A 14,353-nucleotide genomic window follows, 5' to 3' on the forward strand; every position below is an offset into this window, starting at 1 on the left:
AAACGGAGTCAACCGAAGTATGCGTCGATGGATGAATAAATAAAGAAAATGTGGTATATGTCATAATGAAATATTATTTATCCAGTCTTAAAAAAGAAGGAGCGAGGCCGGGTGTAAAGCCGGGCACGGTGGCTCATGCCTGTAATCCCAGTGCTTTGGCAGGCCAATGCCAGTGGATCACAAAGTCAGGAGATGGAGACCATCCTGGCTAACACGGTAAAACTCCATCTCTACTAAAAATACAAAAAATTAGCCAGGCATCGTGGCGTGCGCCTATAGTCCCAGCCACTCAGGAGGAAAATGGTTTGAACCCAGGAGGGAGAGGTTGCAGTGAGCCAAGATCATACCACTGCACTGCAGCCTGGTGACAGAATAAGACTCCATCTCAGGCCAGGCTCGGTGGCTCACGCCTATAATCCCAGCACTTTGGGAGGCCGAGGCGGGTGCATCATGAGGTCAAGAGATCGAGACCATCCTGGTCAACAAAGTGAAACCCCGTCTGTACTAAAATACAACAATTAGCTGGGCATGGTGGTGCGCGCCTATAGTCCCAGCTACTCGGAAGGCTGAGGCAGGAGAATTGCCTGAACCCAGGAGGCGGAGGCTGCGGTGAGCCAAGATCATGCCATTGTACTCCAGTCTGGGTAACAACAGCGAAACTCCGTCTCAAAAAAAAAAAAAAAAAAAAAAGAAGTCAGCAGTCAACCCCACCTTGTGGGAAATGGCCAGATGCAGGTCTCCACAAGCCACAGCAGCCTGCACATCAGTTTCAAGTTAACAAAGACAACTCAACCTCAGGTCATTCCACTCTGACACCAAAGAGAGACCAGAGACACCTGCTCCCAGGGGCCTTGAGAGTCTGAGACTGAGCAGTGAAGATCCTGCTGACAGTAGCACCCAGGGTGCCCAGGCTGTCCATGCAGCCACATCACAAACACGTACTACCAATGAAACAACGATTCCCACACGCATCTCCAGCCCTCAACCCACGAGGACCCGGTGTCCTCGGGGCACCTCCATCTACGGTCATTGAACTGAGACCCAACAGTTCTAAACTCAACTCACCACCCTCACCTGACTCCTCACTGCCCCTACCCTGCCCGCCTCTTACAGCATCGTGTGCATTCACCACCAGCACCTTCCAAAGTGGTCTCGGGCCCCCAAGGCTGTCCCCCGCCCAATAGCTGCTCCATGCACATCCCTAGGTTCGGCCACACCCCCATACCCCTCTCTGCTTACCTCACTGCACTTGAGTTTACGGGTCTGTCCCATCCCCACCCGGGCCGGCATAGGAGCTCCTCCCCAGGGCGCGCAGGACCGAGCCCCCAGGGCCCAGAGTGCTTTCCTCTGACCCGAACACTGCAGCTGCACTGACGCTGCAGGGGAATCCGACCCCAAGTCGGCGGGCCAGCTCCCGCCCCGCAGCCCCTAGGTCCCGCCTTGGCCCTGCCAGCTCTATGCTCTGCACGCCATGACCAGTCATCCTCGTGACTAGGGACAAATCACCTTCCTGCTCGGCATCGTCAGAGAATACGGAAGGCACACGGAGGCCTCGGGCACGCCGGCTTTGGCAGGCTCCGGGCTTATGCTTGGCTTCCCAGAGAAAGGGCCCCCCGGTGGCCCCACTGGGGGAGTAAAGGGCTCGGGACCTCCGCGCTCCCGGAGAGGGATGAGCCCCGGGACCACCGAGCTCCCGGGAAGGGGCGGGCACCGAGGCCCACCGCGCTCCCGGAGGGCGGGCAAGCTGCCGAGACCACTTAGAGGCGCGAAGGAGGAGGAGCACAGCCGCAGAGATCCGGCCTCTTCCGGGCTGTTGCGCGGCGCACACCTGGGCCAAGGACCCCGCAACCCCCAGGACCCTCCCGGCGCTCGCCCGGTGACCTTGGGGAGGCGCCTCCGGACTCAGCTTCCTCCGCGGCCCGGCCTAGGGAGCGGCCCTCAGGCTCTCTAGCCCAGACTTCCCCAAGGGGCGCTTCCCCAGCGCCGCTGAAGGCTCATCCTCGCCCGCCGTTTACCTGAGGAGCCACAGGCAGCGAGACCCAGGCGCCGCCTTCCCGCCCAGCAGCTGCTCGGAGTGGGCGGAGCCGCGCGCGCCGAGCCCGCCCCCGCTGCCTTCAGACCAACTGCAACCCGGAGCGCGGCACTAGGTCCCCGCCCCCGAAAGATCTCTGCAGTTATTGGTCGGAGTCACGTCTCTCATGCTCGCTCCACCCCGCCCACCTCCATTTACAAAGCTGGAGTGCGCAGACTCCGCCTTACGCTCGGCCCCGGCCCCCGCCCCCGGCAGCTCCTTGGTCACCGCCTCTGACTGTTGGGCGCCAGCGCGGCCGCCAGTGGGCGGGCGCGGCCTTCAGGCTCGTGATAAGGACTGCAGTCCCGGGGCGCAGCCGTCCCCGTGTCCGCATCGGACGCACAAGCCCTGGCGACCTCTGCTCCCAGACGCCGGGACGCGGGCTCCGCGCGCGTTGCGGCCGCTAGCAAAGCACAAGCCCGCCCTCCTGCCCGGAAGCGCCCTCTGGAAGCTGCGGCCCCTGGGGGCGGGCAGGACTGGCGCGGCCCTGCGCTCTCTGGGAAGGAGGCGGCCAGCGGGGTCCCGGGGACTCGGGACGCGAAAAGAGCGATGTGAGGAAGGAAAGCGCTCCCCGAGGAGCGTCCCGCCCGCGCGTCCAGGCCGGGCCTCAGCGGAGGCGGCGGGAGCAGCGCGGGCAGGACGTCCACTCCAGGCCGGGGGATTGGGCTCCCGCTGTGGGGACGGCGCCCAGGAGAGCGCAGGACCCTTCGCGGGTGCGGGCGAGGCCCCTGCAGCGACTTCCCAGGCGCAGGCCTTGGCGCCCGTGGCCCTGCCTCCTCCCGGCCTCGGCGCCGCCCCCGCTCCACGCACACCGGCTGCCGAGCGCAGCACAGCCCCGCTTTCACTGCGACCGCAGACGAACGCCCGCCCCTCCGACGGGGGGCAGGCCTGAGTCCGCACTTTGCTCCCGAGGGCTCCTCACGAATTCCAGCACTGGAGGGCCGCGCAGTGAAGCCCCGGGTTTGAATCGAGGCGCAGGCAACGAGGCGGATAATCGGGCCTGCAAAGGGAGGGTGCACAGAGCCAGTGGCCGTTCTGATCCTGCAGTCACCACTCGGCTTGAAGCTCGCGGGCTTCCAGCTGGGTCCTGGCACTGATAGTAGCCGGGAGGGAGAGGAGGTGCCCTGCCGGGGCGCAGAGGCCAGAGGCTCAGCCACCCTGGGCCGGTACCACCTGGCTCCAGCGCTAGAGCGGCTGCTGCTTGCAGCCCCCGCCTTCGACGACCTCCACCCTGCCCCCGTGCCTCTCCAGACCTTCTAACGCTTCCACAATCAATCCCACCTGCTTAAATGGCCTGGAGCAGCTTCTCTTTTTTCCTGACCCCTAAGTCAATCACAAACTGGTTTGTTTTTTCTGAGGTCTCACTGTCACCCAGTCTGGAGTGCAGTGCGATAAGGGCTCAATGCTAACGCAGTCTCACCGGGCACAGGTGATCCTCCCACCTCAGCCTCTGGAGTACCTGGGACCACAGGCACACCACCACACCTGGCTGATTTTTAAATGTTTTGGAAGAGACAGCGTCTATGTTGCTCGAGCTGGGTTTTATTGTTGTTGAAAAGAGGCCTCTCACTGTCACGCAGGCTGGAGTGCAGTGGTATGATCATAGCTCACAGCACCCTTAAATTCCTACACTCGGCCGGGCGCGGTGGCTCAAGCCTGTAATCGCAGCACTTTGGGAGGCCGAGGTGGGTGAATGACGAGGTCAAAAGATCGAGACCATCCAGGTCAACATGGTGAAACCCTGTCTCTACTAAAAAAAAAAAAACATAAAATATTAGCTGGGCATGGTGGCGTGTGCCTGTAATCCCAGCTACTCGGAAGGCTGAGGCAGGAGAATTGCCTGAACCCAGGAGGCAGAGGTGAGCCGAGATCGCGCCATTGCACTCCAGCCTGGGTAACCGAGTGAAACTCCGTCTCAAAAAAAAAAAATTCCTGCACTCAAGTGATCCTCTTGCCTCAGCCTCCCAAATAGCTGGGACTGCAGGTAGGCACCACCATGTTTGGCTAATTTTTAAATTTTGTTGCAGAGACAAGGTCTCACTATGTTGCCCAGGCTGGTGTGAAACTGCTGGGCTCAAGTCTTGCCGTGGCCTCCCAAAGTGCTGGGATTACAGGCATGAGCCGCCCGCCTCGGCCTCCCAAAGTGCTGGGATTACAGGCGTGAGCTGCCCGCCGGCCTCCCAAAATGCTGGGATTACAGGCATGAGCTACTGCGCCCAGACCTTGCCTTTATTTTCTGTATCCCAGGCAATCTGCCAAACAAGGGCTGTGTGTGAGCAAAGGAATATCAAACATATGCCTTGCTCTCAAGAAGCTCATGGTCTAAAAGGAATGAGAAAAGGTGTCTCCAGTTTATGCCAGCCCATTCCAGGGCCTTTGCTGAAGCAAACATGCCACATACACCCACAGATCTTGGTGGAGGAGACTCCAGCTCCCCAGACTCACTGGTCTGTACCAAGCACTGGGCCCTTGCAGACATTCCCAGGATGGCTGCCCAGCAGGCAGCCCTGCCCTCCAGGCCCACAGCCGCTGTGCTTCCAGCTCACAGCAGAGATCACACATTTGGGTCCAGGCTCCGCCACCACCATGGGGCCTCGGTTTCACCATCTGTAAAGCAAGTATTGGTTGTTAGGACTTGAGATCCTATATGTGCACTGCCCCCACGGGCCGGGCACTTGGGTGTGTTCTGTGAACGGGGTCAGGACTGCTACAGGTGGTAGTTGTAGCTGGTATGACTGCCCAGAATGACACCTGGCACTCAGATGTTAGCAGTAATGGTGCCTACAGGGCACTCTGGGTGCCCGAAGGGAGGGGCAAGGTTGGCTTCTCTCTCGGAGCTGTAGGATCAGAGGTGGCCTCAAGGGTGGGGCGCTTACTTGCCCTGGTGTGTGCAGTGAAGTGTTCCGAGGGCTGTAGGTGGGAGGCTTCCCGAACTCTGCTGGCCTGGGCAGGAGGTCCTTCAGGCTCCAGGGGAGAAGGCTAGGAGACAGGGCTCCTGCCTACCTTCCTCTGGCTCAGCCCACCTTAGGGCCCAGCTGAGTGTGGCCACAGCATCCTCTCAAAGGGGTAGGGGGTGCAGCTGAAACAGTGGTTGGCACATATGTGTCCTTTTTCCTTTCCTTATGCCCCAGAAATCCCCACCCTCATTTCTTTAACGGCGCTCTGTGGCCAGCCACGTCCAGAGGGGTCCACAGAGGCTTCACCCTGGCTGTAGCCCTTGAAATGGGTTTCCACCCCACAGAGAGTGGGTCCCATGTGGGCAGGGCTGGTCCCACAAGATGTTCTCAGTGGGCAGGTCCCCAAAACAAGAAGACACCCTTCCAGGGCACAGTGGAGGTACAGCTCTAGAGTTCTCCATTCTAGAACCTGCCTGTCCTCTCCCAGAGCCAGCCCTCCCCTGCCCAGTCCAGGCTGTGCCAGCCCCGCCCTGAGCTCACAGCCCCATCACTCCCTGCCTCTGCCCCACTCCCAGCAAGCCCTCAGAAACTTGGCTGCTGCCTCAAGAGGGTTGCAGTTCCCATCCAGCCCCACCCCCCTGGCCCCGCCCTCTGACACCAGTCAGGCCTCAGCTGTGCCCCTGAAGACTGCTGAAGCTGGACCACCATGGTACACTGCCCTCCATGAAGGGTAACAGCAGGCGGAAGCTGGATCAGAGAACCTCCATGGAGCAGGTGCGTTGAGTGCAAGGACAATGGCTACCTGCTCTCCTTCAAGAAGATCGGTGCAAGGACAATGGCTACCTGCTGTCCTTCAAGGTCTGTTCTGGGCCTTCTCTAAGTGTACTTGGCCTATGCCACCCATGAGCATTGCAGCACAACCCCAAGCTGTCCTCCGCGCAGGCAGGCGCCACACCATGGTGAGGCAGGCTTACCTCCTTCCCCAAGGAAGGAGGCCCAAGGGGCCCCAGTGCCTCCCGGCCTGGCCCCGGCAGGCCCCTCTGTGTCTCACTCTCTCAGGCACCGTCCAGCTGCTCCAGCTTCCTCCACCTGAAACTTCCCCAGTTCCATTTCCTCCCCAGAGGCCTTCTCAGGGCTCCTGCAGGCTGACCATTCCCTGTTCCCAAACCCCTTAAACAGAGTACTCCGCACAGGAGGGAGCTGGGAGGTCATTGCTGCTCTCCAAGGGCACTACCCACCCAGCCTCACCCCAGAGGAGTTCAGAAGTGTAGAAAGGACAGGGGACTGCCCTGTCACAGCCAGCCCCTCAGGGGCCGAGTCTCACACAGCAAACTCCCTCCACCCCACAGGTGGCCATCAAGATCATCACCACAGCCAAGGCCCTGGTGGACTTCTCCCACAAGTTTCTGCCCTGTGAGATCCTGTCACTCAATGCTACCTATAAGCACCTGAACGTGGTGGGCAGAGGCTTAGACACAGCCTGTCCCCACCCTGTGGGGGGGGCTAGGCCCCCCCCCCCCACCTGCTGCCTGCCCCAGGCCTGTGGCCTCCTCCCATCTTGGACCTCCCTTTGGCCCCAGGGCTGGAGCTCAACCCCACCCTGGAACCCAGATCTGGTGCCAGTTGACAGATTTCAGCACACCCTTGGCCCTGCCTCGAGGTGATGGCAGGTGTGTGGGCTGCAGGTGCAGCTGTGCAAGACCTACCAGAGCAGCCAGTGCTCCTGCCTGCTGCTGGAGTTGGCAGCCTGGGGCGACCTGCTGGAACACATCAACGCCGCCTTGGGCTACCGCTGCCACCCAGGGCTGGAGAAGGAGGAGACCCATGGGCTGTTCTGGGCAGCTGGTCAGTGCCGGGGTGCACTGCCACAGCATGGGTATCGTGCACCAGTGGGGGCGGCACCTGGGCCAATTGCCTGCCCACATGCACAGAGAGGCCTGCTTGAGCCCAGGCCAGCTCCACCTCCTGCCTCCCCTCTCCCATGCAGGGACCTGAAGTGCAAGAACATCCTGCTGGATGACTGTGGCCTTCTCAAGCTGACCAGTGAGTCCACAGCCCCCACGCTGACCCCCAGCCTGGGAATGAATGCCTCCACCTGCAGGGCCCACCCCCCATGCTTGTCCCAGCCAGGCCTCTGCCTTCAGCCCTCCCAGAAGGCCTGTAGGCCACCCTCACACAAGGGCCTGAGGTCCCTGGCCTAACCCCCACGTGTACCCCCAGCGCAGGCCCACCTCGTCCACACCCACACTTACTGTCAGCCCACACACTGCACGCAACCCAAGCCTCCACAGCCAGTCCTGCAGACTGGCATCCTGAAGTCCCTCTCCCTGCACTCCTGCCACTCATGCGCAGTGCCACCCTCCCCACTTACCCTGTACAGATTTTGGTCTCGCTGATTGTATGGGGCCCAGGAACTCATTGCTTAGAACTTTCTGTGCCTCTGCAGCCCCAGGGATACTCATGAGCAAGAAGTATAGTGGGGTGTGGGCCGACCTGTGGAGCCTGTGAGTGCCTCCCAGGCAGCCCTGACCCCAGGCAATGGGCCAACCTGTGGAGCCCCCAGGACACCCCAACCCTATATAGCCAGGGTCCACAGGAGAGCTGGAAAGGGGCTACACCCTGAGGAGCTCATGCTCCGACATGTCATTCTCTATGACACGGTAAGCGAGAAGCTGCCCTTCAAGGGGCGCCCGCCCCACTGCATGCTGCACCTCATGGTCCCGCCTTCTGGCCAGGCCTGTCCCGACGTGAGCCCCATTCCATGTCCCTTCCACACCTAGATCGGGCCTGGAGAGTGGCAGTGGGAGAGACCTGGACTCCAAGGACGGTAGTCCTCCCTGCTCAGGCTGGGGTGTTTGGTTCAAGCACTGCAGTGACAGGGAAGCTGGGCTGGTGGAGGACCTGACTCAACGTAATTCAGGAAAGGCAGTGACTGCAAACCTGAGCTCTGCAGTAGCCCAGGGCACACCACCTTGCCCCTCTATGCCTCAGTCACTGGAGACAGGACTGCCACCTCTAAGCTGCTGGCACTGTTGGCAGTGACATGCATGGGGTTGGGGTGGGATGCTGAAGGGAGGTGGCGACAGGCTGCAGCCGTAAGCCCTTGCCCACAGAGTGCCAGGACCTGATTTGGGGGCTGCTGCAACTGCACCCACATGAACACCTGGGCCTGCAGCAGGTGGCTGCATACTGCTGGATGCTGTATGTGGTGAACATGCTTTTCCTCAGTGCTGTGCCAGGTGTGGTGTGGCCCTGTGGGTGAGCAGCTGGGCAGCAGGTGGCCCTTTGCAGAGAAGCTGGTGCAGTCCCAACTCCCAGCATCCTTGGATGACCTGGAGTCAGGCGAAGACTTACAGTGTAAACACCCAGTCCTGTAGCTGCACTGACTCCAGCAGCAGGGGCTTCCAAGAACATGGGCCCTGAGCTCAGGCTGCCAGAGGTATGCCCCAGAAGAGGGGTGAGTTCTGCTCAGCTGGGGCTCTAGAGCACTGAGGCAGCCAGCCTGGGAGTCAGCACCTCCAGGCAGCTGCTGCCGCCATGCCCCAGGCCTGCCATCAGGAGCATGCCTGGGCAATCCCAGGTAAACTAGAGGGTGGGTGGGGCAAGGCCAGATAAAGCATTTATTCTGTGAAGATGACGCAGATGTCTGAGTGCTGATAGGGCAAGTGGTCTCTAGTGGCAGGAGGGGGCTCTGGCCAGGGGAAGACACCAGTCCACACATACCTGCATGAGTGGCAGAGCTTTAATAGGGGCAGGTTAGAGGAGATCCTGGAGGGAGACACCCAGCACCCGATGAAGCACCCAGCTACAGCAGAAGACCACAAGTGGAGCAGGCCTCCAGTTTTAGGGTGTGGAGTGGGGCACTGTGAACTCCCAAGATAAGCGAAGCTCCTTCACCAGGGTTCAAGGGGCCTGAGTGGGCCCATCAGTGAGAAGGGGCCAGCACTCAGGAGCACAATGCAAGAGGTGGCAGTGAGGTCAGATGAGCTCAGGAAGAAAAAGTGTGGTAAGAGCCACCATGACAGCCTGTGGGGCTTGGCAGCCACAGAACTAGCAGGTGGGGGTATGCACACAGGTCCAGGAGAGAAGCAGGTAAGGCCCCTGGGCCCAGCATGGGCTCTACCACAGGGGCAGAGGGATGTGGGGGGAGGCTTGGGCAGGGGCCAAGCTGCAGGCACATCTGGAGGCTCCTGGCAGAGGTACGTAGGCTCAAAGAAGCTGCTGACCAGGGAGATGGCCTGACTTGAGACTAAGACTGGGAAACGGGGAGACTTAAGGAGCTGACAAGGGTTAAGGACAGGGTCCTGCAGCATAGGTCAAGCAGGGAGGCAGAGTTCCAGGAAGACCCCAGGATCTAGGTATGGCTGGGTCAGCCCTTTGAGACCAGGTCTCAGGAAGTGGGGAGCTGAGAGCCACAGGGAGGGGACTGACAAAACACCACTTTTACTTATGTGCCCATGTCTGCCCAGACCCTGCAGTGCCTTGGGATTGAGAAACTCCAGCTGGCTCCTTGGGGCTTGTAGTGGTTTTCTGTCCAGTCCCTACGCCATGCCCAGGAAGTCTTCTCATGGCTCTGTGGCCATCCACTTGCCACCTCCACCATTTGCACAAGCAGCTGAGTCACGGTAGCTGGCTCACAGTGCTGTTCTAAGCAACTTTCATTCTTGCTGGTAGCAACAGGGCAAAGGGCTGGGAAGTGCCTCCAACCCTCACTGCAGCTTAAGCGTAGTTCTGCTTCTCAGCAGGGAACAGTCTCCGAGCAAGGGAACCCAAGGGGCCTGTAGGCAGTTGCAGGAAGGCCTGGTCTGAGAAAGCCTGGCAAAGGGGGCCCTGGAGCTGGTATCTGGCTGCAGGGCCTCAGGTGGGTGTGGCCCTCTCCACCCATGGCTCAGGAGCCAGCTCCCGCTCCAAGTGCTCCCGTTCCAACTGTTCCTGCTCCTGGTGATCCAGCTGCTGTAGCTGCTGTTCCACATCCTCAGGCACCTGGACTTCCAGCAGGTTTTCCATGCCACATTCAGGCTCATCTCCAATAAGCACCTGCCAGATGGGAGGCAGGTGAGCAGCTGGCCAGCTATAAACACCCCTTCCCCAGAATCTCCAACCTTGCACCAACCTGGATTAGCTTCTCACAAGCCGTCCGCACGTCGAACTCTGGCTCCCAGCGGTGCAGCTCTCGAAGGACCAGGTAGGCTCCCTGATCCCGCACCTGCTGCCGACCTGGTGCTGTGGCTGTCAGCTGAGGAGGTGGAAGAGGTTACCCAGATGTCAGCGTGCTCGTGTGTGTCGGGGGTGGTGCTTATGCAGCAGGGATCCTGCTCACCAGCATTATGGCTTCAACAAGCATCTTGCGGATGTCTGCATCGGGCTCTCGCTGCTTGTCTGGCGGTAGGTACTGCAAATCGACAGGCAGCCCTAGGGTTGAATATGGGAGCCACTGTGTCCCTGAGCTGGGGAGTGCGCCAGGCTCTGCCTGTGTAAGCCCCACCTGTGCTCAGCAACTCACTGCTGCAAGGTTTCAGAAGGGGCCTGCGGCCTGGACTGGACACCTCTCTCTCCCTCCACTGGCCTCCCTCCTCTCCCGCCAACTCTGAGGCTCCACACTAGCCACTCACGTTCCATCTCTTCCTCGGAGAAATCCTCAGGCCCAGCCAAGGGCAGGAGCAAAAAGGGGAGAATATCCACCTCAGGTCCAAGCAACCACTCGTGATGTCCTGAGGGACGGCAGGGGTGGGGAGATGAGAATGGAGACTGGTCCAGAGGAGCCCCGGTGTCCAGTCCCGACCCCTGGCAATGCCCCGCCGTCACGGCCACCACTCACGGTGCTCGAAGCAGCAATTCCGAAGCGTCCCCACCACCCCGCCCCTGCGCACAGAGGAGTCAGGGTACTGGGTAAGGGGTAGCAGCCGTTGGACCACGCACCTGTTGGGATGGGAGGAGTCACTCAGGGCTGTGCCCGCTAACTGCTGTTCCCTCCCCGCCCGCACGGGCGCCCTGGGCTTCACCTGTCGGGGTCCAGTAGGAAGGCCCGCGCCGCAGGGCGCTGACTGAGGTTGGAGAGCAGCGGCGCCAAGTAGTGCAAGGGCGCGCGGTCGTTATAGCCGGGCGTGCACAGCGCCCGCACCAGCCGCTCCAGGACCGAGTCTCCTGGCTCCGCGGCCGCCAGCGCCGCCATCAGCGCGGCACACGGCGCCGGCTCGCGACTGAGGTTGGCCAGAGTGGCGGCCGCCTCCTCCGCCCAGGGCCACTGCGGGTCCAACGCGCGGCCCAGCAGGCGCGCGGGCAGTCTGGGGTCGGCCGCCAGCAACGGCTCGTGCAGGCCGGGGTCGGCGGCCAAGTTCACAAGCGCGCGGGCGGCGTCGCGGGCCGGGGCGGAGGCCGGCGCCAGGTCCGCCAGCGCCCGCAGCAGCGCCGCCTGCCCCGCCACCAGCACGCGGCCGGGCCTGGAGCCGGTCAGCGCCAGCACGTGCCGCACCGCCGCCGCTTGCAGGTCCGCCCGCGCTCCGGGCGCCAGGAAGGGCAGCAGCTTCACCACCTCAGCCTCCGGGTCTGCCTCCGTGAATGCCGACGCCCCCGCGCCAGCCGCGGCCTCCCCCATCCTGGGCGGACCTCGGCTACCACCTGCCCGGACCCCCAGCTCCACTCCGGGGTCCGCCGTGGGACACGCAGCTTCGCCCAGGCGAAAGCCGCAGCGGCCAATCCGAGGCTGCGCACTAGGCTCAAGGGGGCGGGACCGGCGTGTGGAGGCGGGACCAGGGCGCGCGCGGGGCGTTGTGGGTCTCGGCGTCTGGCCGGAAGCTGCGGAGGTCGGCTGGGGAGTGCTGGGAGGTCTGGAGCCCTGGGCGCCGAGGCCTGGCGCGATTTGTCGCGTCCCGCGTCCACACCCGCTAGAAACCTCCGTGTGTTCTTGGCTAGGTCGGCCGGTGCGTCCCACTGGGCGCTGGCCACGCCGAACCTGGTCAGTCCTGATCTCTCGTGAGCCCTGAAGGTCTGAGGTCCGCGCCCCGGCTCCTAGCCCCGGCTGTCCTGCCAGCGAAGGGCTGACTGGAGGAGCTGCCCCAGGCCTCTCGGGAGGAAGGCCTGCTCTTATCCAGGCTGGCACAGCCAACGAGAAGCTTGGGCCTTCCGGGGACGGCACAGCACGGGGCCCCAGTGGGGACCTAAAGAGGCAGCTTTGGAGAGGCCTCTGGGCATCTCGGAGCGGGTAGCTTTGGGGCATTTGTCAGGACGTCTCCAGTCGCAAGGCACAAACGCAACTCAAACTGACTTGCACGAAGAGAACATTTGTAAATGGAGGTTTGGAGGGAACCAGCTTCAGGTACTGCTGTATCCAGGAGCTCTCTGGAGCCTTGTACTGCCTATCCTACCATCTCTCTCCCTCTCTGCCTCCCTGCTGCTCTGTGGCTCCACATCATTTCCACCTGCCACTGGCTGATTTTCTCAGAGCAGCTGGGAAAGAGGCACTGGAACCTCCCAGTCCCATGTATTTTCTACTAAAAATACAAAAAGTAGACGGGCATAGTGGCGTGTGCCTGTACTCCCAGCTACTTGGGAGGCTGAGGCAGAAGAATCTAACCTGGTAGAGGAAGGCCGTAGTGAGTGGAGATTTCGCCGCTGCTCTCCAGCCTGAGTGACAGAGCGAGACTCTGTCTCAAAAAAAAAAAAAAAAAAATAGTACTTGAAGGTAATAAAATTTAAGCTTCATGGTGCCTTGCTTGCACAGGTTCTTAACAAAGCTGCCCTGAGAGCAAACCTTGCGTAGTGTTCATATATATAGTCTTAATGGTTTTGCAAAGTAGGGTGAAGCAGACATTATAGGTGCAAAACCCACTAGAATGGCTATGATAAAAAAGACTAAACAGCTGTTGATGAGGATGTGGAGAAATTGGAACCGTCATACACTGCTGGTGAGACTAAAATGAAGCAGCTACTGTGGAAAACATTTTGTCAGCTCCTCAAAAAGTCAAACAGAGTTATCTCATAGTCCAGCAATTCCACTCCTAGGTATATAGTCAAGAGAAATGAAAACTGAAAACCACACAGAAACATGAATGTATAAGTAGCACTATTCACAGTGGTCAAAAGGTGGAAACAACCCAAATGTCGATCAACTGATGAATGGGTAAGTAAACGGACATATCCCCTGCAAAGGAATATTACTCACCTGTAAAAAGGAGCAAAGTACTGACGTGCCACAATGTATATGAACTCGAAAAACTTAGGCTACGTGAAAGAAATAAATCATAAGAAATCACATACGATCCCGTTACCAGACGTGGAATAGACAGTCCATGGAGACAGAGGAAATGAGTAGTTGTCAAGAGAAGGATAGGGTAGGAGAGCAGGAGTGACTGTTAGTGGGTGCTATGGACTGAACAGTGTTCCTCCAAAAAATTTATATGCTCAAGTCCTCACCCCAGTGTGACTATATTTAGAGATGGGGCCTCTAAGGAAGTGGAGGAGCACTCACCAAAAAACAGGTCAGTCAGTACCTTGATCTTGGACTTCTTCCTGCTCTCCAAAACTGAAAAAAATTTCGGTGCAAGTTTAAGCCACCCAGTCTACAGCATTTTGTGGCAACAGCTGACCGAGACAATGGATTCAGGCTTTCTTTTTTGGATGTTGAAAATGTTCTAAAGTTAAATTATGCTGGTTGTTGCACAACTGTGAATATACTAAAAACATTTAAATTGCACACTGTAAATGGTTGATTGTATTTAAACTATATCTCAAGAGCTGTTAAAAAGAGGGCACCCATCTGGGACACACTGATACCAAAAACTATTTGTTATTTGTCTGAAATTCAAATTTAACTCTATCCCGTTTGTCTGAAATTCAAATTTTACTGTCCAGGATACAGTTACATTTGAATTTCAGACAAGCAGTAAATACTGTATCCTCTATTCAAATTTAAGTGGGTATCCTGTATTTTATCTGGCAACCCTATTTGCAGCCTTTTGGATTTCTAGCACTAACCCATGAGCCCATAGACAGCTCTCTGTTTAGGAAAGAGAACTGCTGCAGAAAATCACCTTCCTGAATACTGAGGGAACCCATGATGCCACCCAGATTGATCAACTGATGTCACTAATGTGAACAAAAAAACAAGAATCACTAGATATTAAGTAAACCAAAGCCATATACTAATTTCCAGAGGTAATACAATATGTGAAGCAGAAGGGAACTTTTATTTATTTTTGAGACAGAATCTCATTTCTTTACCCAGGCTGCACTGTAGTGGTGCAATCTCTGCTCACTGCAACCTCCACCTCTCAGGCTCAAGTGATCCTCCCACCTCAGCCTCCTGAGTAGTTCAGACCACAGGTGTATACCACCATATCTGGCTATTTTGTATTTTTTGCAGAGATGGGGTTTCACTGTGTTACCC

General features: G+C 58.9%; 2 protein-coding genes across 51 annotated transcripts in view; both read right to left on the reverse strand.

The window, feature by feature from the left end:
- Nucleotides 1-2,056, reverse strand: part of MROH1 (maestro heat like repeat family member 1) — a 109,550-nt gene extending 107,494 nt beyond the window's left edge. For 42 of the 50 annotated variants that reach the window (XR_013527973.1, XR_013527974.1, XR_013527971.1 and 39 more), the window contains exon 1: nt 2,016-2,056. The gene's annotated coding sequence lies outside the window, so the exon portion shown is untranslated. The other 8 variants (XM_078352909.1, XM_078352908.1, XM_078352902.1 and 5 more) reach the window with 3 other exon arrangements.
- A 6,638-nt stretch (nt 2,057-8,694) lies between these two features.
- HGH1 (HGH1 cochaperone) lies at nt 8,695-11,653 on the reverse strand. The gene is made up of 6 exons (XM_008983023.5): nt 10,971-11,653; nt 10,787-10,887; nt 10,581-10,679; nt 10,289-10,380; nt 10,082-10,204; nt 8,695-10,005 (listed from the first exon to the last, which is right to left on the reverse strand). The coding sequence occupies exons 1-6, from the start codon at nt 11,561-11,563 to the stop codon at nt 9,826-9,828; spliced, it is 1,188 nt and encodes a 395-aa protein (XP_008981271.2). The 5' UTR covers nt 11,564-11,653; the 3' UTR covers nt 8,695-9,825.
- Nucleotides 11,654-14,353: the final 2,700 nt, after the last annotated feature.

The sequence above is a fragment of the Callithrix jacchus genome, chromosome 16, assembly GCF_049354715.1.
Source record: "Callithrix jacchus isolate 240 chromosome 16, calJac240_pri, whole genome shotgun sequence".
In the NCBI taxonomy this organism is placed as follows: domain Eukaryota; kingdom Metazoa; phylum Chordata; class Mammalia; order Primates; family Cebidae; genus Callithrix; species Callithrix jacchus.

Bases quoted from the DNA above. Each gene is read 5' to 3' on its own strand.
- HGH1 (XM_008983023.5), bottom strand. From the start codon at position 11,563: ATGGGGGAGGCCGCGGCTGGCGCGGGGGCGTCGGCATTCACGGAGGCA. The intron at 10,381-10,580 runs GTGAGTGGCTAG...ATTCAACCCTAG, and splicing joins CTCCGAGGAAGAGATGGAAC to GGCTGCCTGTCGATTTGCAG. The intron at 10,205-10,288 runs GTGAGCAGGATC...CCACCTCCTCAG, and splicing joins TTGTTGAAGCCATAATGCTG to CTGACAGCCACAGCACCAGG.